At 39.2% G+C, this 27099-nt stretch overlaps 1 protein-coding gene across 3 annotated transcripts in view; it reads left to right on the forward strand.

Moving 5' to 3' along the window:
• Positions 1 to 26870, forward strand: part of LOC139756111 (uncharacterized) — a 728320-nt gene extending 701450 nt beyond the window's left edge. For all 3 annotated transcript variants that reach the window (XM_071675185.1, XM_071675186.1, XM_071675188.1), the window contains 4 exons: positions 6342 to 6866; positions 7838 to 7992; positions 8834 to 8963; positions 18184 to 26870. In XM_071675185.1, the coding sequence (XP_071531286.1) occupies positions 6351 to 6866; positions 7838 to 7992; positions 8834 to 8963; positions 18184 to 19314 (1932 nt within the window). In that variant the 5' untranslated portion in view covers positions 6342 to 6350 and the 3' untranslated portion in view covers positions 19315 to 26870. The remainder of the gene's footprint in view (positions 1 to 6341; positions 6867 to 7837; positions 7993 to 8833; positions 8964 to 18183) is intronic.
• Positions 26871 to 27099: the final 229 nt, after the last annotated feature.

Raw genomic sequence — 27099 nt, forward strand, 5'->3', positions numbered from 1 at the left:
GCCTCTTGGTCTCGATTTGTGATGGCCGGAAGGGACGACTTGGGCTTTGGCCTGAGTGGGACAATGTATTTGTTGTGGTTTAGTGGTGGGCTGGTGGCACTCAGATTGAAGATGAGACAAGTGCACATCACTCGTCTGAGGGGAAGTATTTCTTAGGGTGTGAGGGGGTTTATATGACCCCCTCCTTCACCTTGGGGTTCCCAGGGATATGTGTGTATGGGCAGGGGTGGTGGGGGGGGGGAGCTTGGTTGTTGGTGGGGGGGGGGGGGATTATGGTGGTTGTGTTGTGAGTTGGCGGGAGCGAGAGAGAGAAGGGACGAGATACCGTTCCGGTATGATGGTATTGAAGTGAGAGAGAGAGAGAGAGAGAGAGAGAGAGAGAGAGAGAGAGAGAGAGAGAGAGAGAGAGAGAGAGAGTTAGTTTCATGCAGTTCCGTGGGTGGGTTGAGGTCTTGGAACTCGCCACCACTAGGTTTCCCTTTCCCAGCTGGAGTGTTCGTGAATTTGGGAGTGGCTCAGTGTCGGCAGCTCAAACTCAAACATCTGCCTTAATCATAGGGTAACTCGTTGCTGTTCTCTGTGAAATGTAACCACGTTTGTTGAAGTAGTTTTACGTAAGGCTGTGTCCATAATGGTTCTGTGTTTCGGGGGGGGAGTGAACTCTTGGTAAAAATGGTTGCAGTGTATATTTTATTCCCAAGCCTGCTGCCTCCAAATGCCTTCATTGACTCCATGATGCGCTGTACTCTAAAAGAGTTTATTGTGAGTCGTATCCTGCGTCATGTTTAGTATTTCACGTTGTTCATCGTGAGGGAGAATTTGGATGAAGAGGATTGTATGGGGTGAGAGTATCCACCATCTCGCCTGGTTGGTGTGAGAAAGGTGATCGATATAAGTGTGGTAGGAGGGACAAGTTATTATCTAGGTGAGGTGGTGTGTTGTATTGTAATTGATGATGTTCTTGTGGAGTGGAGGTGGCTGGGGGAGGGGGGGTGGCATATCTTACTAGAAAGTGACTTAAACGAAGTCTTTAACTGGGCTGCCGAGAACAATTTTGCTCTTCAGTGGAGACACTTCTCCATTCCTGCTGTAAGCGGATGATGAAGAAATCAAAAACAACACAAAATACTAGACAGACACACACGTTATCATAAACCAGTTTGAATAATGTGAAAGACCTTTGGGTGAAAATGTCTAACGACCTAACCTTCAGCGAACACAACGAAACAACGGTTGCCTCATTGAGAGGGATGGCAGGCTGGATCCTGCGGACCTTCAAGACAAGTGAGGCAAAACAGTGATTATGTTATTCAAGGCATTGATTATTTAACGATTTGAGGATTGCTGTGTTCTAAGATCACCCTGACAAGGCGGGCGAAATTACTGACTTAGAAAGTGTCTTAGAGATCTTTCACAGCCGATATTGGTGAGGTAAAGGAACCCAATTACTGGAAGTGACTGAAAACTCTGAGGCTATATATATATTCCCTGGACCGGAGACACGGGAAAGGTATCATCATCTATGCGTGAAAAATCCTAGATGAATTGGTTCCCAATTTTTATTTCCACGATAGGCGTGGAATACTCTGTAAAATACTACCTTCTGAAATCCAGAGGTGCCGTATGTACAAAGGGAGAGAACGCCTTATATATCCGGGGCCCAAGACCCTTCAACACCTTCCTATCTACCATAAGAAACAGCCTGGGATGCACGGTAAGAAGGTCAAGAGTGCATTGGTCAAGCACCTACAAAGTGTACCAGACCAGCTAAGTTGTGGGATTGAACTCAGGCTGCGGCTTCCAACAGTTTGATCGACCAAACGACCTAATTCAGCAGCCTGAACTCAGCCTTGGCTGTGGGGTTGGAGCACACTCACACACACACACACACCCACCCACCCAAGACTCCGCGAGGTTGAACTGGATGGGAGAGAGCGGTTTCTCTGAGAACCTCGCTTGAAAAAAAGAAAAAGAAAATACTATTATCGTGTTGGCCGGGTTGACGGCGTAGTCAAGTTTGTTGTGTAGAATCATCTTGAGAAATATGGATGTGTGAATTAGATTTTGGTTTACCATTTAAGGGGAAAAAAAGAAGAAAAAAAAGAATGCGGCTTTGTTCTTTCGAGAGCCTTGTTGACATCGGTTGCCGCCAGGGTAGCGAGCGCTACGTATGTTGAGAGCACAAAGAATGATTTACCTTAGTCTTGGCTGTATTGCTCAATTTTACCTGATTGTTTCTCATTTCTTCACACTCCCCCTCCTAGTTATGCAGACAGAAGCATTGTTAGCCTTTTTTATTTTTTCTTGTAGAGAAATGTATTGTTTAATCGTATTTTATAGCGCCTTCGCTAGATGCCTTCGCTGGTCGTTTTGATCGTTCACCTGTGGCACTTGGTCGCTGGCTGGCGATCTATTGACCTAATGATAGATAGGATTTGACGGAAGGATTTAGCCTAGACCTATAACCACGGAACTTAATATGATTATCCAATGGAGGACGCAACCTAGTCTAATCAAAGATCTTTTGTAGACTTACTTGAAGGATCTAGCTTAAGCCAAGACTGATCTGAGGACTAAACTTAGGGACTTAATGTGACCCAAGCTAGAACCGAATCTTAAGGACATAACTTATGCTTGAAGTTAGAGGGGGCCCCAAGGCTTTAACTTAAGAGCCCATCCAAGGTCCTAACTAGGACTCATCAAAGGTCATAACTTGAGTACTTAGTAGAGAACGTAGCCTAGCCACTAACGTAGCGTCGGGTCCTGACGTAGAGACCTGATTTACGTGCCGGTTCTTGAGATGCTGCGTGATTGTGTAGCCTTTTGATATTATAAATTGTGAATTAAGTTTTTGGTATCATTACTAGTTCACGAAACGAACAGAGACCGGAGGTAAGAACATTAATTAAGGGAATATAATACACGAAACAGCTAGCGAACGAACGCACGACGAAATATTTTTCATTATATTTCTGTCAAGGGTTTTTAAAGACACAAGTCGCAGACGTACGTAAAAAGTACTTTTATATCCATACATGAGAAGAACCTGGCGTGACAGGTTTATAGCGTTTATCTCTCAAATTCTTGGGTCTTTTAACCATGTTGGTTCTGAAGAGAGGGGGAAGGGGACCAAGATATACGTATTGGCATGGGTTAAGTCGAGGATGAGGAGGTACTGATACGCGGGTTTCACTCTGGAAGGAACATAATTTTGGTTTTGAGGTGGTAAGGAGTTTGAGCGGGATTAATTCGTCGGAATTGTGGATACGGGACCAGGCCAGATGACATGGAAGGTTGGAGGATGGGGATAAGGGTGACGGCCACTACTACCCAAGGGCCAGGAGTCCCTCAAGGGGCTGCCTTAAAAAAAAAAGAGAGAAAAAAGATATCAGAGATCCAACAATCTTGTGTTTCTCATAAAGCGAAAACCCCATCATCGTCTTCACTTCCCCATCGGGACAAGATTCTACTACTATAAATGCATTTTGCATGTTTAAGATCGTCTTTGTAGGTAGTTGCTTGAAAAGAAAGTCAAAAATAAAGACAGAAAGGGAATCTAAGGACCTCGCCGACCATTCTTCTTTTCAAATGGGAAAGGGGATTTGGTGTGTGTGTGTGTGATTGGTGGAGAGGGGGTTGCCCTCGACACCCCAGAGTGGTGCTAGACTGTGGGAGTTTTGAGTGGTACGAGACTATAAAAGTTTGGATGGTGGTCGATTTTAGTCTGTAGAAGTTTGGGTGGGTGGGTACTTGAATAACTCTAGATAGTAGAAACATAGATGGTACGAGACGGTAGGAATTTGGATGGTGCTAGATGAAAGGAGTTTCGATGGTACTAGCAGATACTTGCCCTCCGGGCCCTCATATGCCCGCTCCTGTGGACGGTTACCGCGCCCTACCTCACCACCATCACGTTCCAACCTGGCCACCACTCCACCACACTCTTTAGATACCACACTCCCTCTTTGGCCACCCCCTCCCCTTGCTCTCATAGCTATCACACCCCCCCCCCCTGGCTATCACTCCCTGGCCACCTGGCCCCTCACTACCACCACCATCACTCCATGCCTCCCTGGATGTCACATCATCCCTCCCTGGCAAGCACATCCTCCCTCACCACCATTCTTCCCTGGCTACAGCTCCCTCCCTCACCACCCACTCTCCCTCTTTTCTTGCTCATCCTCCGTCCGTGACTACTACACCTTCATCACCACCACCATTCCCTTCCTCCGTGGCTACTACAACTTCCCCTACCACCACCACCATGCTTTTCCTCCCTGGCCACCACACCCTTCCCCCTCCACCAGTGGTCCCCCTCCCTGGCCACTACACCCTGAATGGTGGATGACTTTGTTCAGTGGCTCCAGTACTCTCTCTACCATGTACTTTTTCTATAACTCCCATAGTGCTGGCATATCTTTCGTTCTCAAAGAAAACTCCCCCTGAAAAGATATTTCACCCTAATAGCATTTAGCTTCTGGCCTGCGAAGGAAATGGATGAATTATATTGTCACTGGGTATGGGGGGTGTTATTAGTTATACATACTATTGGCACCTTCTTAACTGTGTCTACAGACCAGGGACAAATGGACGGATAGGAGAGCCTTTTTAAACAATACTCTCAATGATAATTGGAAGGTACAGGTCGTAGGAATTTGGTTTGGGCTGGCATTGGGACTCTGACTCTGGATGGGACTAGATGGTAGGAGTTTTGATGGCATGAGATGGTAGAAGTTTGGGTAGCACTATGAACAGTAAGAGTTTGGATGGTATAAGTATACTATATCCGGGGAGTTTGGTTGGTACTATATGGTAGGAATTTGGATGGTTACTAGACGGTTGGAGTTTGGTGATTCTACTCCATCAAATTATATTGTTGGTACTTCACGATTCTAGACAGAAGTTTGGTTGGCTCTAGATTAAAGGTGTTTGGGTGGTTCTGGATAGTATAAGTTTGGGTAGTCTAGATGGTAGGATTTTGGGTGGTGTTGATGGTAGGATTTTGGGTGGTGCTTGATGGTTGGAGTTTGGGTGGTTCTAGGTTAGCATTAGTTTGGAGGATACTCGTCAGTAGTACTTTGAGTTTCAGTAGAAAGTAAGAGTTTGGGTGGTTCTAGATTAGCAGTAGTTTGGATGATACTCAACAGTAGTAGTTTGAGTCTCTTTGGAGAGTAAGAGTTTGGGTGGTTGTTGGCATTAGGAATTTATCCTGTTGAAGGATTGCTATGCTTGTAATGATTTTCCCTAATGCTTAAGACTGTCCTTGAGTTACGAGTGTTTCAAGTGGCAGTGAATTTGTGCAGTGCAGATGGTTATGAGCATATCTGCTGAAAGTTTGAATTATTGTGTGATCATGTAGTGTTGGTTGAAGTGATTCTTGAGATGTCTTTTGATACAGCAATTGATCCTTATAGTGGTGCTAGAGTTAGTTTTGGTTTTATGGTTTATTGGGGCTGTGACTTTGTTGTTTTGTAAAGGTGTATTTTTGGTGGTTTAACTGTGCTTCCTGAATTGGTAGAAGTGAAGGAGGTGGTTGTTGTGCAGCACTTTTTTACTTCTTACCAAGATTTTTATAACCTCATTAAACTGCTAAAGAAAAACTAACCTTGGATTATGAAGATTCAAGAGAAGGACCACCACATCTTTAAGTCTATGTTCTCCCAAGAGAAGATAAGTTTGGTGAGCGGATGAGGAGAAAACTTTTTGCCATTACCACAGTTACTGGCGGGAGTTGCCGCTTGCAAGCTCTTAACGGGGGAAAAACTTGGGACATTATAACCAGAAGCAGCAGCTGTCTGTTGCTGACTGTTAACAGGGTTTGTTGAATCATTGGATCTAAAAACTCTGGGTTTTTTATTAAATGATTAGAACGGGTAAGTATGTGTATGAGTGTGGAAAAGATATATATTTTGACTCTGATTTGGTGATTGTATTGACACTTCATATCTTTTTTTTTTTGCATGACAGTGACTTTAATGTTCAGAGAAAGGCAGTATACCCAAAAAGCTGCTGCTGTTCTTCAGACATACTTAAGTGAGTATTGTCTTTCATGAAAGATATTGCACTGCAAACTTTTCCTTCCGCTTCTCTTATGCATCGTCCTCACTCTTGCCAGAGACAGTTTCAGCAAGTTAAAACGATGATCTGAAAAAGTTTGCCAAGTCACCATCTCCAAGCTATTCCATGTCATATGATTTTTAACTTGTGTATCGAAGTGTTGTGTCATTGAAAACCTTTTCATATTACTTGAGTTCCTTTTGGACTTTCATTGTGCTGGAATATGATCGCTCACTGGAAATGCCCTCAAAGAGACTAATATTGGTTTTCCTTCCATGCTTCAGGTGACAAACATGGCCTGCTTGGGGAGGCATAAGAGAAACAACACCAGGAAGAGATCAGCGAAATACTGTCATCATCAACAGCAGCACGGCCAAACAGACACTATGCTCCACAGAGACCAGCATGAGTCAGTGAAAAAGGGTTATGAGCAACAGCAGCAGGAGGATCATCACACTCAAGTAGACATCATGCACCACAGAGACCATCATGAATCTGTGAAGCAGTGTCACCAAGTGCAGACGGAATATCAGCACAGATCTACAAATGTCATGCTCCACAGGAACCAGCAGCATGAGCAGTATCAGGAGAATGGGAGGTGCCAGTGCCAGTACCACCCTACTGTCCCCTGCCCTGTCACTGCCTTTTGCTCTGTTGCACCAACCACCTCCTGTCATCCGTGGAAGCATCAGATGTCACTGCCACCAATACTGTTGCCATCACTTGCCTTCTACTGCCTCCTGCTGGTGGGGTCTTTAGTGACTCCCTGTGCCGCCATCTGCCCTAACAACTGTACCTGCGATGATGATGTAAGGCTGTGGTATTGGCAAGATCTCTTGAAAAGCTTGAGATCATCTTATGGCCACTTAGTTTTGATTCAGTTTTGATTAGTTTTTGAACATGAGAGTATAGTACCACAGTATAATCATTAAGTTTGGGGGAGGTTAACATCGTGAAATACAGTTTCTTGTCATTCTGCATATGCAATTTTCTGTGTACATTATACCATAGGGAAAAGAAATGCATTTTATGTATATATTTATTATCTTTTAAGACTGTGTGGTAGGAAAAGTTGGTATATGAAGAGAAAGGAGATTGCATTGTAAGGGAAGATGGCATATATGGAAAAAAAAGGGCTCAGCTTGTCAGGCAAATTCTGTCTGTCTGTTAGTCTGTTTCTTTCTTGATGATAATGATGAAAGAATGAGAGTATCACTGAAGATACATTTGTAAGTGATTCAGATGAAGAGGATGAGCCAGTTGGATGTTAAGCAGCTGGATGCTCAGTAGCTTGTTCATGTGGAAAAAGAAACCAGGAAAATGCATGTATATAAAGAGAATCACAAGAGAACAAAGAATTATGTCAATTAGTTGCTTAGATTGGGAAAGTATGGCTGTAAGAGGAATGAATATGGCTGAATAAATATGAGAGGTGTTACTGAACTGCCTCTGCATGGGGTTGCACCTAGAGTGAAAAGTAACCTTTGGTGAGGCTGTGTTATTGGATAGCAATCTTGTCTACGACTGTCTTGTTCCAAAGGAGTCCATCATTTCCCTTACTGGAAGCACTGCAGCCTTGGACTGTTAGAATCAAAGCATTTTAGTGTAGATTTTTTTGAGTGTTGAAGACAGCATGGTATTTTACTTTAAGAAGAATTATGATACGTCATCTTTCTCATTAGGTTTATACTTGAAGACAAAAACAAAAGTGATTAATACTAAGGTCTTCATCTGAATCAATGAATGTTTTAAACACATATGGCCCTCTTACCCTCCTCAGGCACTTGTTGTTCGCTGTGAGCCTTCAAAAATAGATGTACTACCATTCACCTTTAATCCAGCACTTCAGCAACTTACCATGTATGGCACGCAGATACATGCACTGGATGTTAATTCACTGCACTGGTACCTGGACCTTCGTCATGTTAATCTTAGGTTAGTATCATGGAACAGGAGAATATATTGGGTATGAGACTGAGTTTGTGCCTCTTGTCAATCTTTTGGTTGTGCATAAAGTAAAGAGTCTGAACTAACCGTCTGCTAAAAACATAAGTATCATTGAAAGACCTCTAGTTTTTCTTGCATGTGGCTTAAGCTGCATTTCTCAGGTGGTTAACAGAAATTATAGATTATCATTTGAATTCAAGGACCCCCAACAAACCCATTTTCTTATTGAGTAATAAAACTTTGTTAAAATGCCACCTGTGTAGGATGTGAAGAATGCCACCTCTGTAGGAATAAAGTCACTTGGTTCTTGTGCTCCATAATGGTAATACGTTTAATGGTTAAGCGAACTTATGTTGTTCTGCTGTGCATTACTGCTAAAAATACATTTCTTGTGTAAGTGAAACTCGCTCGTCTTTCATGGATTAGAATCTTGTTTTTTGATAAATGCTAAATTACTTTTTATTAATGTCAGTAAAGGTTAGTGTAAGAGCAAACAAGATTAACTAATGAAATTATCAAATAAGTTGTTCAAAGAGATTTTCAAGATTGTTTCAACATTCATTTAAGCACTGTATATTTTGTATGAAGACATCATGCATTCTTGCATTTTTAGTGAGACTGTCTCCTAATATTATTCAGTTTTACTTATCTAAATCTTATACAGTATCATGTAGCAATAGTAAGCTGCATCACACAGTCTGTGTTGCAAGAGTAACTGATGCAGACAACTTCAAATTTTGAGAATGTGAAACTAATGATCATGGAGATAACACATTACTTTTTTTAAGCTTCATCATTTTGAATGGTTTCTTTTTATTTTGCTTTGCAGCAAAAACATGATCAAATATGTGAACGCTGACACTTTTAAGAATCAGATGCATCTTGAGGAACTTCACTTGGCGCAGAATGCTATTAGTGATTTGACTGCTGACATGTTTGTGGGACTCTACAATCTCATTGTAAGTATATATTTATAGCATCATTTACTTTGATAAGGATAAATGTTTTCATCATCCCATAGTTTGTAGTTGGTAGGCAGCCAATGACCAGGGAGGTGTATTACCAGTACCACCCGCCTGGGTATCAGAAGGGTAAGTGATGGCTGTACAGCGAGCCAGCTTTTTTTTGTGGTTGTCAAGTTGCACTCCCCTGACCCAGGTAGCTGTCTTTCTTTCTGCCAAACTCACAGATGACAAAATGGTAGGAACAACAGATAGAAGCATTAGTTAGGAACATTTAGGCAGGAGCATTAGGTAGAAATATTAGGTTTAGATAGTTATAAGACCATTAGGTAGGGGTGTTAGGTAGAAGTAGTCAGTAGGAATATTAGGTTGGAGCCTCTGCAAACACTGCACTAGAATTATCCTCTGCCAGTGGCCTGTTAAGGGTAAGGCATTAAAGGTTAAACAGAGACTATTGTCATAGTCACCCCCTTGAGGGAGTTCCAGGTGGGAACAGGTGTCAGAGATATAGATAGATAGGTAGATAATTTGAATGCATAGCAAATTAAGAGAGAATTTGTTTTAGTTATACAGTATTTTCAAAGAGAATTATATTTTTCATCACTTACTGTAGTTATAGTAGCGTATGATTGAAATGTTCGTATGATATTGAGCTCCCTAATTTAATCACTGTGGCTGTGGACATACTTTGCCTTGTTTTAGTGAAAGTGATCCCTTCATATATTGATATCCGACTTTTCCTTTTTTTTTTCCATATTTCTCATATAGTGCAACACAAAGTTTTATTTCATAACCATGAATGATCATAGTTATGATTATTTTGTACTACAAAAATATTATACATCAAGTTCCCTTAGGTAAATATCAAACATTAACAACTTCTTTGAAACTGTTCTTAAGTGTAATACATATGCACTGAATTATAAGTAGTATCATAACACTGAAAATGTCGATAGCCAAACCAGCAAATCGATTTCTCATTAGTGTTTTGAGTTTTACGAATTGTAGGAGATTAGTCTAACATTTTTTGAGTCATGAATGGTGAAATATACAAAAATCATAATCATTTGAAGCAACACGCTGAATGGAGAATCTCCCCTCAGGCTAGAATGTTAAACAGATGAGGATAATTTGCATTAGTTACTGTCCATGCTACATGTGTAATAAAATTGGGCAGTATTATCTGTCATATTCATAGAAATTTGGATTTCAATGTAGGTTCAAGAAACATATAGTCCCATACCACATTCAAGAATTCAAGAGCCAACATCAGTACTTCTGTAGACTAGGAATATCACAACATCAGGAAGTTCCAAGTGTCTGATACTGTTGGCCCTGACTGATTCTCTTTGCTGCTTTTTGAGTTATGAATATATTTGAAGCTTACGTTAAACCACTAATGTCCCTCCTTTAGATTGTAAAGTATACACTTATTTGGCATCACATATAATTGCTATGTAATATTTTAATGTGTAAGGGTATAAGGCTGCAAAGTGAAATGAACCTTAAATTTTGTATGCACTTTTTATTAATTGCTGGTAGAATAACCTTCTAATTGGGTGATTAGGTCTGGTTTTACAATTGAGGAAACATATTTTTCATATACTTTGAAGATCCTATGGAGGTTTTGTCATTTTAATGTTTGCAGTTTACCATTTGGAGAATGAGTCATATGATAGTGAACAAAAATTCTATCACAGGAGTACATCAAAATAAAGATGCATGGTGTGTGTATCAAGTTCTGTCTTTTTTCTTGTTTATAGCAAGGATGCACATTCAGAATCTTTTTCATGCATATTAGTGCTGAAGACCCACAAGCATTGTTAGTTACATTATCCAGCCATTCTGAATATTTGTTTGGCTTTTGCATATGTGAAGCAGTTTCTGAATACACTAAAAAATGATGATGTGGTAAAATCAGGGTTTTCAAAAAGAATTTAAAATTAGAATCAAGAAAAGGCTGATCACGTTTGAATTATATGGAAACAATCACTGATAGAAAAACAGGTAAAATGATAGCTGAGTGTTAATGTGGATTTGAAGAATGTGTGGCAAACCTCTAAGCGAGTCCAAGAAAAAGGACGTTTATTTTTTAAAGTAAATTTCTTTATTTCTGTAATGGTAACTCTAACATGGGTGACCACGGCTAACCAGTCTGCATCATATGATAAACTTTCGTAAGAGTTGGCATTACTGAAAAGTATTCATTGATGTAAAGTACATCTAAGTTGTGCATACACACTATAGTATTAGTGCTAATGAAAATAGGGATCAGATGATATCATGGTACCAGACTCAATCTTGGGTAGGTATTGATTATAATGGTAGGTATTATAAGGAACTGAAAGTTATAATTCTGAACTTTGATGAATACAGATGTGTATCAAAGTTCCTGTGTGTTTGTGAAGTGAGTCATCATTTATTTGTCCATTCCAGTGGCATATCCAGGATTTTGATTAATGATGCTCTGAACATATGTTGTACCAGTTTGAAAAAGAGAACTTAGGAATGAGCAATGCACTGTGAGTCTGCCACTCTGTGAAGTGACATGGAAATATTTGTTAAAATACAATACCTGATTTAGTACCGCAAAGAACTGATTGTTTTTTATATAAAGTTTCATATAAAGTTTCATATGACTTTTGGTAGATTTCTTGCCATTACTTTTTTCATTGCTTTAGTTGTTATGTATTTATTTTAGCTTTCTATCCACCATACCAGCAGAGACAGCTAGGCCTAGCTTTGGTAGGCAGATTTTTCTTTTTTTTGGGGGGGATAATGGAAATTTTGAACATCCTCGACCCGTACTCCAGACCCCCTACCAAATCCCAATCCCCCTCCCAACCTCCCCCACAATCCACCAGCCCCTGGATCCCAACCTGCCCTATGGATGAGAGGCCAGCTAGTCCCCCCTTTGTTGGGCCAGAGCCTGAGGTGGTGTGACAATACCAGAAGAGACAGGTTGGTACCTGCAGGGGATCAGTACCTAAAGGGGTGGCAGAGCACCCAAGGGGCAGCTGAGGGGCAGCCTGGGACCCAAGGGGGCACCTTGGATCCAAACCCAGGGTTGGCCCAGAACTTGAAGAAACAGGTCAGTGCCAAAGGGGGTGGTTCAGCACATGAGGGGGAAGGGGAGTGGTACCTAAGGGAGCAGTCCAGAACTTAATGGTTTGACTCAGGTACCTATAAGATTTGGTTTTCATCTTGCAAAGAGTTTGTTACATAGATAGATAGATGAATAGAGATTGATATATATATATATATATATATATATATATATATATTTTTTTTTTTTTTTTTCGCTGTCTCCCGCGTTTGCGAGGTAGCGCAAGGAAACAGACGAAAGAAATGGCCCAACCCACCCCCATACACATGTATATACATACGTCCACTTACGCAAATATACATACCTACACAGCTTTCCATGGTTTACCCCAGACGCTTCACATGCCTTGATTCAATCCACTGACAGCACGTCAACCCCGGTATACCACATCGCTCCAATTCACTCTATTCCTTGCCCTCCTTTCACCCTCCTGCATGTTCAGGCCCCGATCATACAAAATCTTTTTCACTCCATCTTTCCACCTCCAATTTGGTCTCCCTCTTCTCCTCGTTCCCTCCACCTCCGACACATATATCCTCTTGGTCAATCTTTCCTCACTCATTCTCTCCATGTTCCCAAACCATTTCAAAACACCCTCTTCTGCTCTCTCAACCACGCTCTTTTTATTTCCACACATCTCTCTTACCCTTACGTTACTCACTCGATCAAACCACCTCACACCACACATTGTCCTCAAACATCTCATTTCCAGCACATCCATCCTCCTGCGCACAACTCTATCCATAGCCCACGCCTCGCAACCATACAACATTGTTGGAACCACTATTCCTTCAAACATACCCATTTTTGCTTTCCAAGATAATGTTCTTGACTTCCACACATTCTTCAAGGCTCCCAGAATTTTCGCCCCCTCCCCCACCCTATGATCCACTTCCGCTTCCATGGTTCCATCCTCTGCCAGATCCACTCCCAGATATCTAAAACACTTCACTTCCTCCAGTTTTTCTCCATTCAAACTCACCTCCCAATTGACTTGACCCTCAACCCTACTGTACCTAATAACCTTGCTCTTATTCACATTTACTCTTAACTTTCTTCTTCCACACACTTTTCCAAACTCAGTCACCAGCTTCTGCAGTTTCTCACATGAATCAGCCACCAGCGCTGTATCATCAGCGAACAACAACTGACTCACTTCCCAAGCTCTCTCATCCCCAACAGACTTCATACTTGCCCCTCTTTCCAAAACTCTTGCATTTACCTCCCTAACAACCCCATCCATAAACAAATTAAACAACCATGGAGACATCACACACCCCTGCCGCAAACCTACATATATATATATATATATTAGGTACAATAGTTTATTAGGCACAGTAGGGTTGAGGGACAAGTCAGTTGGGAGGTACGTTTGAATGGAGAAAAACTGGAGGAAGTGAAGTGTTTTAGATATCTGGGAGTGGATTTGGCAGCAGATGGAACCATGGAAGTGGAAGCGAGTCATAGGGTGGGAGAAGGGGCAAAAGTTCTGGGAGCGTTGAAAAATGTGTGGAAGGCAAGAACGTTATCTTGGAAAGCAAAAATGGGTATGTTTGAAGGAATAGTGGTTCCAACAATGTTATATGGTTGCTTGGCATGGGCTATAGATAGAGTTGTGCAGAGGAGGGTGGATGTGCTGGAAATGAGATGTTTGAGGACAATATGTGGTGTAAGGTGGTTTGATCGAGTAAGTAATGAAAGGGTAAGAGAGATGTGTGGTAGTAAAAAGAGTGTGGTTGAGAGAGCAGAAGAGGGTGTTTTGGAATGGTTTGGTCACATGGAGAGAATGAGTGAGGAAAGATTGACTAAGAGGATATATGTGTCAGAGGTGGAGGGAACAAGGAAAAGTGGGAGACCAGATTGGAGGTGGAAAGATGGAGTGAAAAAGATTTTGAGTGACCGGGGCCTGAACATGCAGGAGGGTGAAAGGCATGCAAGGAATAGAGTGAATTGGAACGATGTGATATACTGGGGTCGACGTGTACTGTCAGTGGATTGAACCAGGGCATGTGAAGTGTCTGGGGTAAACCATGGAAAGTTCTGTGGGGCCTGGATGCAGAAAAGGAGCTGTGGTTTCAGTGCATTATACATGACAGCTAGAGACTGAGTGTGAACGAATGTGGCCTTTGTTGTCTTTTCCTAGCACTACCTTGCACACATGCGGGGGGAGGGGGTTTTCATTTCGTGTGTGGTGGGGTGGCAACGGGAAACAATAAGGGCAGACAGTATGAATTATGTACATGTGTATATATGTATAGGTCTGTGTGTGTATATATATGTATACGTTGAGATGTATAGGTATGCATATGTACGTGTGTGGACGCGTATGTACATACATGTGTATGTGGGTGGGTTGGGCCAATCTTTCGTCTGTTTCCTTGCACTACCTCGCTAACGCGGGAGGTAGCGACAGTATAATAAATAAATAATAATAAATATATGTATATAGTAAATGTTCTGTGGAAGGGATTAAGAATATATAGTGTGGGAGGCAAGTTGTTAGAAGTAGTGAAAAGTTTTTATCGAGGATGTAAGGCATGTGTACATGTAGGAAGAGACGAAAGTGATTGGTTCTCAGTGAATGTAGGTTTGCGGCAGGGGTGTGTGATGTCTCCATGGTTGTTTAATTTGTTTATGGATGGGGTTGTTAGGGAGGTGAATGCAAGGGTTTTGGAAAGAGGGGCAAGTATGCAGTCTGTTGTGGATGAGAGAGCTTGGGAAGCGAGTCAGTTGTTGTTCGCTGATGATACAGCACTGGTGGCTGATTCATGTGAGAAACTGCAGAAGCTGGTGACTGAGTTTGGTAAAGTGTGTGAAAGAAGAAAGTTGAGAGTTAATGTGAATAAGAGCAAGGTTTTTAGGTACAGTAGGGTTGAGGGTTAAGTCAATTGGGAGGTAGGTTTGAATGGAGAAAAACTGGAGAAGTGAAGTGTTTTAGATATCTGGGAGTGGATTTGGCAGCAGATGGAACCATGGAAGCGGAAGTGAATCATAGGGTGGGGGAGGGGGCGAAAATTCTGGGAGCCTTGAAGAATGTGTGGAAGTCGATAACAGTATCTCTGAAAGCGAAAATGGATATGTTTGAAGGAATAGTGGTTCCAACAATGTTGTATGGTTGTGAGGTGTGGGCTATAGATAGAGATGTGCGGAGGAGGGTGGATGTGCTGAAAATGAGATGTTTGAGGACAATATGTGGTGTGAGGTGGTTTGATCGAGTAAGTAATGTAAGGGTAAGAGAGATGTGTGGTAATAAAAAGAGTGTGGTTGAGAGAGCAGATGAGGGTGTTTTGAAATGGTTTGGTCACATTTAGAGAATGAGTGAGGAAAGATTGACCAAGAGGATATATGTGTCAGAGGTGGAGGGAACGAGAAGTGGGAGACCAAATTGGAGGTGGAAAGATGAAGTGAAAAAGATTTTGAGTGATCGGGGCCTGAACATGCAGGAGGGTGAAAGGCATGCAAGGAATAGAGTGAATTGGAACGATGTGATATACCTGGGGTCGACGTGTACTGTCATAGATTGAACCAGGGCATGTGAAGTGTCTGGGGTAAACCATGGAAAGTTCTGTGGGGCCTGGATGCAGGAAAAGGAGCTGTGGTTTCAGTGCATTATACATGACAGCTAGAGACTGAGTGTGAACGAATGTGGCCTTTGTTGTCTTTTCCTAGCACTACCTTGCACACATGCGGGGGGAGGGGGTTGTTCATTTCGTGTGTGGTGGGGTGGCGAACGGGAAACAATAAGGCAGACAGTATGAATTATGTACATGTGTATATATGTATAGGTCTGTGTGTGTATATATATGTATACGTTGAGATGTATAGGTATGCATATGTACGTGTGTGGACGCGTATGTACATACATGTGTATGTGGGTGGGTTGGGCCAATCTTTCGTCTGTTTCCTTGCACTACCTCGCTAACTGCGGGAGGTAGCGACAGTATAATAAATAAATAATAATAAATATATGTATATAGTAAATGTTCTGTGGAAGGGATTAAGAATATATAGTGTGGGAGGCAAGTTGTTAGAAGTAGTGAAAAGTTTTTATCGAGGATGTAAGGCATGTGTACATGTAGGAAGAGACGAAAGTGATTGGTTCTCAGTGAATGTAGGTTTGCGGCAGGGGTGTGTGATGTCTCCATGGTTGTTTAATTTGTTTATGGATGGGGTTGTTAGGGAGGTGAATGCAAGGGTTTTGGAAAGAGGGGCAAGTATGCAGTCTGTTGTGGATGAGAGAGCTTGGGAAGCGAGTCAGTTGTTGTTCGCTGATGATACAGCACTGGTGGCTGATTCATGTGAGAAACTGCAGAAGCTGGTGACTGAGTTTGGTAAAGTGTGTGAAAGAAGAAAGTTGAGAGTTAATGTGAATAAGAGCAAGGTTTTTAGGTACAGTAGGGTTGAGGGTTAAGTCAATTGGGAGGTAGGTTTGAATGGAGAAAAACTGGAGAAGTGAAGTGTTTTAGATATCTGGGAGTGGATTTGGCAGCAGATGGAACCATGGAAGCGGAAGTGAATCATAGGGTGGGGGAGGGGGCGAAAATTCTGGGAGCCTTGAAGAATGTGTGGAAGTCGATAACAGTATCTCTGAAAGCGAAAATGGATATGTTTGAAGGAATAGTGGTTCCAACAATGTTGTATGGTTGTGAGGTGTGGGCTATAGATAGAGATGTGCGGAGGAGGGTGGATGTGCTGAAAATGAGATGTTTGAGGACAATATGTGGTGTGAGGTGGTTTGATCGAGTAAGTAATGTAAGGGTAAGAGAGATGTGTGGTAATAAAAAGAGTGTGGTTGAGAGAGCAGATGAGGGTGTTTTGAAATGGTTTGGTCACATTTAGAGAATGAGTGAGGAAAGATTGACCAAGAGGATATATGTGTCAGAGGTGGAGGGAACGAGAAGTGGGAGACCAAATTGGAGGTGGAAAGATGAAGTGAAAAAGATTTTGAGTGATCGGGGCCTGAACATGCAGGAGGGTGAAAGGCATGCAAGGAATAGAGTGAATTGGAACGATGTGGTATACCGGGGTCGACATGCTGTCAATAGATTGAACCAGGGCATGTGAAGCATCTGGGGTAAACCATTGAAAGTTGTGTGGGGCCTGGATGTGGAAAGGGAGCTGTGGTTTCGGTGCATTATTACATGACAGCTAGAGACTGATTGTGAACGAATGGGGCCTTTTTTGTATTCCTGGCACTACCTCATGCACATGAGGGGGGAGGGGGTTGTTATTTCATGTGTGGCAGGGTGGCGATGGGAATGAATGAAGGCAGACAGTATGAATTATGTACATGTGTATATATGTATATGTCTGTGTGTGTATATATATGTATACGTTGAGATGTATAGGTATGTATATTTGCATGTGTGGACGTGTATGTATGTACATGTGTATATGGGTGGGTTGGGCCATTCTTTCGTCTGTTTCCTTGCGCTACCTTGCTAATGCGGGAGACAGCGCCAAAGCAAAATTGATATGGTAAATTCATTATAGTTGTAAGATTACATTACTGAAGTCAGTAAGGTTTTGTCCTTTGTCTTTTGAAAATTTAGATAAAACAGTAGGTGTTGAATAGTTATAGATAGAATTTTTCATATTATTTTCATCCAGCTGAATATCTGCCTCATTGAGTCGAAAAAATATCACTGTTTGTCGTATAATCTAAGATTTCTTTTGATTATGGGTAGTGGGAAATTTACAGATGAGAAGGTACTACAAATGATGAGCTAAATGATCTTGTTGGTTTTCTGTTTTTATATTGAACTGTGGTGTAATGTATGAAAAAAAAATAGCATCTAAGTGATACTCAGTTTTAGCATCACACTACATTGATTTGTTTTTAAGACAGCTTGAGCATGGTGATATCTATTTTTAGACATAAGAGCATGATAATTTTTGAAATATTCTTGATGGTCATTCCTACCTATCAGTAAAATTATATGTGTAAAAGCAGTATGATAGTAATGGATGACTGCAGTGAGTTATTGCACTGAGGTAACTTAGAATTAAATCATTTCATGTACATATGTTTTCTGTTATTCAGTCACTATACACTGACATATTATTACTCTTACTTCAAATATTTTCAATAAGCTTATCTTTTCTTTTTAGGTTCTGTCTTTACGGGGGAACATGATCAAATCATTGGATGGTGGTGTCTTCATGTATTTGAAGCACTTGAGAGATCTTGACCTCTCTGAAAACCAAATAGAGAAACTGGAAGACCAGGCGTTAGCAGGGTTATCGAACTTGCGAGTCCTACACCTCCATGACAACCGACTATCTACAATACCAGCCTCAAACCTTGCTCTTGTACCTGATTTGGCAGAACTTAGTCTGGGCAGTAATGATTTCACTGAAGTAGTGGAAGGTGATCTTCAGTCCATGAAAACTCTGAAGAGCCTCGACCTTTCTGGGGCAATGTTGGCTGAAGGTCTCTCCAATGTATCTTTCATAGGTCTCTCTGGACTGCGGAAGCTGAAACTAGAAAGTTGTGGACTAAAGTCTGTACCAACATCTGCACTCAGTCCCCTCAACAAATTGGAAGAACTGCATATTGGACGTAACCTGTTTACTATTTTGCCATCAGATGCTTTCAGAAATAATCGTAATTTACATTCACTCTTTGTATCAGGATGCCCCAATTTGCTGTATCTGGACAAAGGTGTTTTGCAACATAATTTGAATATTAAGCAAGTAGTGATTACACAGAATCCACAGCTGACATATATAGCTCCAGCTGCTCTTCGTTTCCTGCCTGAACTAAGTCTCCTGGATCTTCACGACAACAACCTTAAACAGGTCAGTGAACATGCAGCATCATGGACAGATATTGAAACTTGGCACCTTGAAGGAAATCCTCTAACATGTAACTGCTCTGCTGCTTGGCTTCATGTACTGACCTTGGCTCCAAATGCAAGTGCAAGTTTGAAGTGTGCATCTCCACCTCACCTGGCAGGTATTCCATTACACTCAACACAAATGAGCGATCTGGCATGTGGCATGGATCCAGCTACACAAGGATTGGTTATTGGCCTTGTGGTCTGTGCCATTGTGGTGGTGGTAGCAGCAGTGGTAGTGGTGATGCTGTATCGCCACCATGGCTCATGTGTTCATCGCCTCCTCAAAGGACACCATATAGGAGGACGTGGAAGTGGATGTGATCGCCATCCTTACACTCATAATTATAGCCAAGCTTATATCATGACACCCAACAAGCCTGTGCCTGTTACTGAACTCTAGCAGTCAGCCAGATACTGAGCAAAGGACTCAGATCTCTCTGGGCCAAGCCCATACAGTGATTACAGTGAGGTTTTGTGAAATTAGATTTTGAAATGTGGCACTGTACTGTTCTGGCAATGCTTTAAAGAATAAAGTGTGAGCCTAGAAGAAAATGTTCTATAGCCACAGTTCAGAAAGTGTGGCTCTAATCTGGTATAAACATTAATGCATTTAGTATGCAGTGTAATGATTTTTGAATGGAAGTTGTTTTATTGTTCTTCTTTGCAGTGCCTGTCTTCCATACCTTTGGAGACTCTTGCCTTTAATTCTTTATGACTCTTCATGTTGCCTATGTACAGTCATCCAGGTATTTAACCAGACCATGTGGCATGTTGTCAAAGATAAGAAATGATAAAAAACACATAGGTTAGAAAATATTTCATAGGGAGATAGTTTCTTCTGAATCCCATTGTGATACTCTTTACTTTGGAAGGAGAAAAATGGAACACAATAACTTCCTTAAAGTTAATCTAGTCTTTTTATTTCTCTTTCAGTGATAGGTGTATATTGCCTTATCAAAGACTTTGGACATTTTCTTGTATTCCTTAAGTCCCTGTGATAGACCTATCATACATGCTCTTTCTAAGAATATTTGAAGTATTGTAGGATTTTTTACATTTTGTGTGAATATCCAGTAAACTTATAGACTGTGATCATTATCTTCACTTGTAGCAAGGAGATTCTTCACAGCAGAGTACACCATATATGACCAGATTAGCAATAAGTGGTCCCATAGTTCATGTACCTTTAAAATTTTTATTCCTGGAAACAGCACTATATAAAAAGTTACATTTGGGGGTTTATATGATTGCTGAGAGTGTCATATATGTAGCAGGTTGTGTCAGGCTTACCAAACTATAGGAGGAACTACTAGCAGGAGCTGTGAGTACAACTGGGGCTAAAGCTCCTTCATGTTAAAGTAATGTTATGAAACTCATATTGACTAAATCCCCACTATGACTTTTCTTTTCTTCATACACAATACAGAGAAAAGGAGAGACATAATGAAGCAATACCAAAGGCTTTAAAGTAATGACGATACCATTTATGTTTTGTTCAAGTTTGAGAAATTAGCAAGACCAGTTTTAGCAAATTAGATTATTCTCTTTTCCTGGAGTTTTATAATTTACCACTCTCATACATATGTTATTTAAAATAGTTATTTTATTTTGCTTTTAAGTAAATCTGAATAGAATGCAAATCAAAACCACTTTTGTGATAGGAAACAGTGATGTATCTATTACTTCTTTGTTGGCTGCGTTTGATGATAGAGAGTAATGGATAGCATCAAAGTTTTACTGGTTTGTTTCTATCAGATGTATTCAAAAAGGGTTAGGAAATATTGTGGTAAACCAGGGCCATTTTTTACTAATATGGAGATAAGACAGTGTAATTAATTGTTATGTAGCAACCTTTTGAATGAATTCCTACCTCACATTGGTTAGAAACAAATGCCACCATATTATCCAAGCTTTTGAGTAGCATTCTCGAGGTGTTCTCATGGGAACAAAAGGCTGTGGCAATTTATTTAGTCGTTTAAATTGACTGAAAAGGAATAATAATCTTTAAAGCATTTAGGACATAAAGTAGTGGGAAACTCAAATCCTTACAGCTCTAGAACTTTTGATCTTGGGAATTAACTGTGATTAGCACTATGTTTTGCTGTAGTGTATGTGCGGGGTTGGTAATTCTTCATCTTCAGCCATGGACAAGCAACTCTGCACCTTTGATGTTTTTCCTTACTTAACGGTAAGGGACCATATGTTTTAGGACTTTCATCATTCACAGGATAACACAACTAAGCTTTATATCTATGCAATTCAGTACTCGACTTCATAGCTACGCAGGTCTCACTAATTAGTAAAAAAAAAAAGTTATGATTTTTACATTTCTTGAACTTAGGTAATTATAGAGGATGGATGGTATTGTATTTATGAGGTTTAACTGCAGAGCACCCTGGATTACTTAATATTCCTACCAGCCTTTCAAAGTTTTCATCTTATCCTGTAAAACCTTATTCTGATTTTCAGGAAAATGCTACGCTAAAACATCGTCCCTGAAGTAATTGTCAGGCCAGACCAAAGATGTGCTTTTGTGTTCTATGCAACTCTGGTAGATGTAGTGAAGTCAGTCAACCATCACTTGACGAGTTATGCAAATAGATAAGGCGCTGTGTAATCCTTCTGGGCTAGCCTGCAAACTTGTCTAGACATGGTTATTTTTTTCTTTGCATCTTATTTATCATTGGATTTTTATAAATCTTTGTACATTCCTGCTATAGGTGGTAAATAATTTTGTAAAAGCTTTGAGTATTAATTTACTCTTAAAGAACTTTTTAAAAGTGTATTGCTTCAGTCCTTGCAGTATGTATGAAGTGAGCCTATCCTTTGTAACTCTTAGAGGTCAGTGATTTATATATCTATATTAAGATAAGTCTAATCTTTTCTAAAGGTAATTATATTGTGCTTTACTCAGTTTCCCAAAGGAACTTCCACAGAAGTGTGAAGCCTTCAAAAAGTATATTATTGCTTCTCAACTGTCACACTCTGAAATTATATGCATAATCTGTTCTTTATTTGTTTGCATAGATAGCATATGCAAGCAAATATTTTATTGCCTACCATGGTTGTAAACAGTAACTCTGAAAAAAGAAACAGGTTTAAGGATTTGTTGTTGTTGTTGTTGTCTTGGCTTCATATTGAGATGATGGAAGATCCTTTGTATTGAAGTGTATTATATATACCTGTTGTAAGAAAAATAAGAATGTTTTTCATACCCTTTATATATTTGTGCAACTTGTCCAATTTTGTGAGTTCATAGGGTAAGGCTCCCAGTTTTTTAACACTGTTCTTTGTATATACAGTACATATATTATATATAAATATATATATATAGTCTCCACACAGTTTTGTGGATTTTCAAGATTTTCTCTTTCACCTACAAAGTCCTTAACGATCCCCTGTAATTCATGAATAGGTAATGATGCATATAATTGTTATTCCCAGAGCACCAGTTGTGTATTCAACATATCAAAATGTAACATTATTAATGATTATTAGTAAATCATCTTTTTCCAAATATCTTAAGTAAAGGGTATTGACAGTTCAATATTTCCCTGCTACTCTTAGGTAGAGCATACTGTCAAGGCCAGTATAATCCATTCTTTTAGCAATTTAGTCTTGACAGTTGTTTTTCAATATGTGGAGGGGCATTTGTGGTGTTGCTGAAACTTTTGATAGGAGTAAATGTTCATATTTTTGAATTGTGTTGATATGATACTAATAGAAAGTAGTATGATTACCATAGATTGGTAAGTAATGTAAATGGTAATTGGATATTTTGTCTGGGAGAACACATTGAAAGTAAGATGAATTTTGAAGTCATTGGTATACTGGCCCAATATATACAACTAATTAAGAACCACTTTCTATAATGTGTCCTAGCATGGTGTCAGAAAGGTTCTCTTGCTTTTTAATTTACATTTCGTGATTTTATAGAGATAACGTTAATGAGCTGGTAACATTACTTAGAATTTCAGTACATGAAATGATGAAATTACACACATTTTTTTTTGATTACTTATTGTTTCAGCCTTGAAAGGTAATGTCGTATATAATCAGAGTTTAGCCGTTGGCATTGACTGTACTGATACTGAAGTTTCTCTCAGTTTACTGAAGATTTCTGGGAAGTGTTAGGTATTACGAACATCTTCATTTTAAATCCTTGAGATAAATGAGGGTTTTAATGAAGCATTTATTTCTCTTTTATTTTGGTAAGAAAGACTGTCAAAATGGTTGTGAATGTGACGCATAAGATTATCATTAAAACTTACTTGAATACTAAGTCACTTTTTTCTGTAGTATATTGAAACTGTCAATTTCCATTTATTTATTTTTGATTTTGGCACATAGTGATGGTGGCAGTGTTATGATACAACTGATCTACAGCTGATACAGTTGAGGCAGCTCCAACACTGCGGAGTATGTGTCACTTGTTGGAATATTGAAGTGAATTTATGAGGCTCAGAGCCAGCAAAAGTCAATATACAACGTTAAGACTGTATGCATAGTTTAGGTTTAGACTGAAAGAGCAAAGTTTAAAAATCATAGAAGGTTATGTATCTATACACAACTGGATGGGCATCTATGTAATTGTATTTTGCAGATTTATAGAGAAGAAACGTTTTCCTAATGTAGTAGAATAAATTCATTTAAAAAGATGGATTGATTCCTAAAAAGTTGGAATTGCTCAGAATTATTGGTGGTGTCAATTGCATTGCTTTTCATTAAAAATCATTGATTTGCAAAGCATAGTAAGAGAATCCTGGCATGCTGAAGAAAAAAAAAATGAACATTTGACCTATTATATTTCCATATCTTTCACATTGAACTAAGGCAGAGAGAGAATTGGGTAACATTTTTCTCTCTCACAGACCATTTGAATTGAGAGGTTATTTTGAATTTGTACATGGGTGTTCTTTGCACTGCATGGGTGCCATCTTGGAAATGCTATTGAGACTTTTCTTGCTTTGAAATACATTTATCATTGTTCAGTATTGTATCAGATAAGAGTTTTCATATAAATTCTTATGTCCAACATAATTCTTATTCACGAACTCAATTATGACAGATTAATACAGTAATAGCTTTCCATCTCTTATTAGATTTCGTTTTTTAGAAAGTATTTATATTCCTTAGATTACATTCAACATTTTTTCACTGAAATCTTTCAAGTGTCAGACTTTATACAAACAGTAGTAACTATGGGAAGTAGCCTTATATTTATCTGAAAGGTAATTGTATGATTTAAAGCATTTAATGAGAAGTTAAGGTTTACCATAATCATTATACAAAGGAAAAATTTAAAAATTTTACCTGGAAATTTTATATCAACAAATGCCCCTCCAGTAGTTGCCACACAACGAAATTTGGATCGAGATTTCAAGTGTTGCACAATCGAAACACTACTCTGATAGGAAACTTAAAAGCATTTGAAATAATACTGGGAAATTTTTTTAAGCATTTCCTCAAGTCCAGTTGTTTGTACTTGTGAAAATAAGTAGCTCCTTAATAGTAACTAGTGATATTCTATACATCTTTATTACACAATTGTAATTTTTCAAAGTATCCTAAATACAGAACATTTAAGACTAATTTCTACCACGATGTAGACAATTTGCCTGAATTTTTATGTACATATTATGATTTACTTAATTCTTAAGTTAAAATGTTTGCAGCATAGTCATTGTGCTCAAATCTTTTATCAGATGAGGCTTTTGTTTTGCTAAGATAGCATTTCCCAGTATTACTCAGGGCAGCCTCCATTAGTACGTGCTGAAGAGCCAGTAGGGGCTATGACACAATATCAGTGTATTGTAGTTATTTAGCCTTTAACAACAGTAGAATTTTAACACCACTCATGGTGCCATATTTCTGGCATATAAATGACTGTTGGCAATGCCACAAATGGTTGAATTCCTATACCAATCATCTGAGACTGCTTTGATGTATCAGACTTCTATTGCAGTCAGTTAGCATAGTAATTATTCATGCAGTAATTTGCATTTTGCTGTTCCACAATCAGTTGTTAAGTGCACATTCAATTCAAGCTGTTGCATTTGTTTATGACTAAAAACATAATATGCCCGACTTCAGAGTAAGGACCCTTTGCTTATCTCAACGTTATACAACAAACCACATTGTATCGCTGATATTGTGATAGCACTCTTGGCTAAGACATAGTGTACATTTATGTTACTGTTGATAGCAGGCAAGCATAGTCATCCAAGGAAAGTGTCCCTAGATATTACAACATTTCTTATAGGATTTGAAGATATGGGTGTGTTAATTGATGACACAGAAATAGGCAAAGTTGGAGAGATGTCCTTGAGATGATCTTAAAACTGGTGGAACAGAAAATCCTGTTTCAAACCAATGCATAATCTTTTATAGTGTCTTATTTGAAGTGGTCAAAGTGTGTGTTATAGCATTTTAAAATGACTAAACATATTTTATTAGGGCTCTTGTACACACAAATTCCCCAAACTCAGAATTTTCAACCCTAGAAAATTATAATTCTCTAGAAATTTTTTTGGGTGTGTAGTATCATTCTGATATTTTGATTGAATCCAGGAAGTGTAAATGACTCTAATTACCAACTGCATGGTAATAAGACCCATGTGACTGGTCTGTGCATTTATCTTTCTTCAGGTTCAGAGGGCTGTGCTATTTTTCTGTAATGGTAAGTTGTAACATATTTATTTGTGTACAGTTTTGTATTGTCTACTGACTCTCATTTCTCTCACATCAAGAGGTAAGAGAAAAGGAAAATTAATGGGGATGACTATAAGGGCAAAACTTAAAATGACTGAGAGACTAAAGACTGATGGGCCTTGGCATGAGGTGAAACAATAGTGATGTTAGGGATCCCAGCACTTTATAGCCTTTACTAAAGTCAATTTAGGTTCTGTCAGTTGAGTAACTTTAGGTCTTCCAAGGTAAGAATTGTCAAAAGATGATGATGAAGAGGAAGATAGTAAAGTGCATTTCTATGGTAAATATGGCTTGTGTTAGTGAATTAAGACTTTTTCAATTTTCTATACAGATTTTCATGTCTTACTTTGTGACTGATTTTGCTTCATATTTAAAATTCTCTTTGTTTTACCATTCTTGCCATGAAAGCTATTTTCTGACAACTTTTAGTCGACTAGAATATGAATACCAAATTTATAGTTATTTGATATGCTTTGATTCTCCAGTATATTGATTATGATTTTCATGGTCTAGACCATGATTCCCTCCAGGAAGTCTGAGTTTGAGGAATTTTGATGTAATATTGATTGTTTCTGAATGCACAGTTACATTTGATGTAACATCATAATGTACACAAAATTCATGTAACGGCTTTAAAGAGAGTTGTACAAGTCATAGTATACATGGACTGGTCTGCCTTATAACTTTATGCCCAATGCTGGTAATGTTATTACTGTATTGAATGATTATGTTGATTGACAGCTATTAGTTAATATATATACCTACTGGTATTGCATTGAAATTTCATGTCAGAACTATTTTTCTTTCTTATTACTGTAATATGAAAAGTATAAAAATGACTGTAAAGTATATATCTTGAAAATTTCCTTGATTTTCACCTGAGGCATTGAAACACTAAGAAAAAATCTACTGGTGATGCTAAATTTGCATTAAACAATATTAGTAATTTGTTTTTATTAGATACTCTACGCATACAACAGAAGTGTCACAGTGTGGCTTATTACATTAAAAATGTGTGTTTATTGACGATTTGAGATGCTCAAGTTTCAAAATCAAAATGCCCCATCCCCATGCTATTCAGTTTAATTAAAATTTGAGCACAAATCCCTTGAATATGTATATATATGTACTTCATAAGCTCAATTTAATCCCACAGCTCTGAATTGTTACATCACTGCACTGAACATTTGTTATTCAGTCTTTTACCTGTTTTCCATTTCTTAATAAAGGATTATATAGAAGGAAGATGTGTTTCACTAAATCAAGAACCAGTAAAATTGATTTTTGTTTGGTTTATAAGGAGGAAAATTATGCTCAATCATTTATAATGAAAGGGAAGTTCTTATGATTTCACAGAAATCAATCATAGAATCTCTCCCATGTTGGGACGAGGTTCATCATGTTGGGATGCTTTGGATATTACTAACCATAACCATAGTCTAATTGCTTATTTCACATACAAATAAATCCTATG

This window comes from Panulirus ornatus, chromosome 20 (genome assembly GCF_036320965.1).
Source record: "Panulirus ornatus isolate Po-2019 chromosome 20, ASM3632096v1, whole genome shotgun sequence".
NCBI lineage: Eukaryota > Metazoa > Arthropoda > Malacostraca > Decapoda > Palinuridae > Panulirus > Panulirus ornatus.